At 33.4% G+C, this 1,835-nt stretch overlaps 1 protein-coding gene across 1 annotated transcript in view; it reads left to right on the top strand.

Annotated features, from left to right (window-relative positions):
- CD69 (CD69 molecule) overlaps nucleotides 1–935 on the top strand; it is an 8,073-nt gene extending 7,138 nt beyond the window's left edge. Inside the window, exon 5 of the mRNA XM_008578074.1 lies at nucleotides 830–935. Coding sequence (XP_008576296.1) covers nucleotides 830–935 — 106 coding nt within the window. The remainder of the gene's footprint in view (nucleotides 1–829) is intronic.
- The last annotated feature ends 900 nt before the right edge of the window (nucleotides 936–1,835 follow it).

The raw sequence follows: 1,835 nt of genomic DNA on the forward strand, positions 1-1,835 counted from the left end.
CCGTTGCCGGAAACGGAAAAAAAAAAAGACAAAAAAAAAAAAATCCAACATTCTCTATCTCATTTATATTTTACTGATAAGATAGTTGCTGGAAATGCTTCCCTCTTACGATTTCCCAGGTTTTTTTTAATCTCTAGAGGGATAAAGAACAATATTTTCAATGCCTAATTATGAGTTTCTATAAATCTGAGAAAAAACTTGCCACACAATACGGATACTGGCTCTATTATCTTTACCTATAAGTAAACTACATTTTAAAGTTGGAAGGACATTTTGTAAGTTTGGTGTTGATCTTTGCTATCTGAAAACTCAAAGTTGAATAAATTTTTAGGTGTCTTAATAGTTTTATGATAATTACTGATATGGGATCAAGATTAAAATTCAAATTCCTAGAAAAGGGATTCTAAATATGTAATTTACATTCCCATATCCATGGATGGGCTTCAGGGGCCATAAACTCTCCAAAATTGTATGCACCAGTAGGATTGAATGTTGAATGTATATAATTTTTGGGAAGTGTTTCTTGAATGATCAATGAACTAAAAAATGACCAAGAAGCACTCCTTTGGTGACATGCCAACCAAATGAATGAAGCACTTGAATCTTAGCTGTATATCTTTTCTCCACATACTATGCCTTTCAATCCGTGCCTACTGTCTCTGCAGAGTAATCTGTGATTATTCGACTGGCAGATTTGCCTTATACTTCTTACTAAGCAAGAAAAGGAAAAGAAAAAGAAAAAAAGAGATTATCACCACCACAAAGTTTACTGTAATGTAACTGAATGGAAATGAACTGAAAATAATTCTGTTTCTTTCTTGTTTGACAGGCTCAACTTTACAGGGTCTGCGGACTGTGCATTTCTGAACAGCACAGAGGTCAGCAGTACAGAATGTAAAAAGAACTTACACTGGATATGCAGCAAACCCTACTAATAAAGAGGAAACATATTTACTTACTTACAAACTGTTCTAACACGAAACTAAAGAAACGTCGTGTCAACAGATGCTGTTCTGTGGTCAGAATTTTTCCTTAAAAACTTTATATTATCTTGGAAACCTTGTTCCAAACATGACTGGAAAAAAAGAGAGAGAAATTCCAGGAAAATCTGCATTGTGGACTCTTTCTGACATGAGCTGAAAATGCCAGAGGTTGACTGATAATCATGACCCCCCGAAAGGAGAATGACTATAAAACCTTTCAGATGCACTTTATATATATTTTAAAATCAGAAATAATAAAATAGCTAGGTTTTTGCTTATTATTTATTGTTGAATGACTGCCTAAGTGAGTGCCCTTCCTGCACCTGCACTATGTGAAAGATTAGATGATGCTGTTAGAGATCACTTATGAATGGGCAAATGCTTATGAAACTAAGCTCTGTTAAGAGAAATTTGCCAAGTAACTTTGTCTTTTTTCCCCCCAAAGAATGGGATGATCCTGTGTTTTTGTTGTTGTTACTTCCTCAATAGTTGTCTGGTCTTTTTCAATGGTAGGTATTTCTTTGCCTTTTAACCTTCTACACAATGTTTTGCAGAGAAAAGACAAAAGCAAAGAATATGAGTAATATTTGTAAAACAGATAAAAAAAATGTTAGAAAATGTGCAATATGAGATTTGCCACCGAATATTATGAAATATTCTATATTGTTCAAACCTGGAATACTAGTTTTATCTGGTAATAAGTCTGTGACGTTCCTAATCAAGTCTATCAGGTGCAATACTTCCTGTGAAAGATTTTTATGTGCAATAAAGTGTGTTTACTTGTTTGTTTGTACTTTGTATTCAGTACAATTATAAGCTGCTTTTACGTATGTGAAATAAAAATAGAATCAA

The sequence above is a fragment of the Galeopterus variegatus genome, unplaced genomic scaffold (assembly GCF_000696425.1).
Source record: "Galeopterus variegatus unplaced genomic scaffold, G_variegatus-3.0.2 Scaffold1626, whole genome shotgun sequence".
Taxonomy (NCBI): Eukaryota; Metazoa; Chordata; class Mammalia; order Dermoptera; family Cynocephalidae; genus Galeopterus; species Galeopterus variegatus.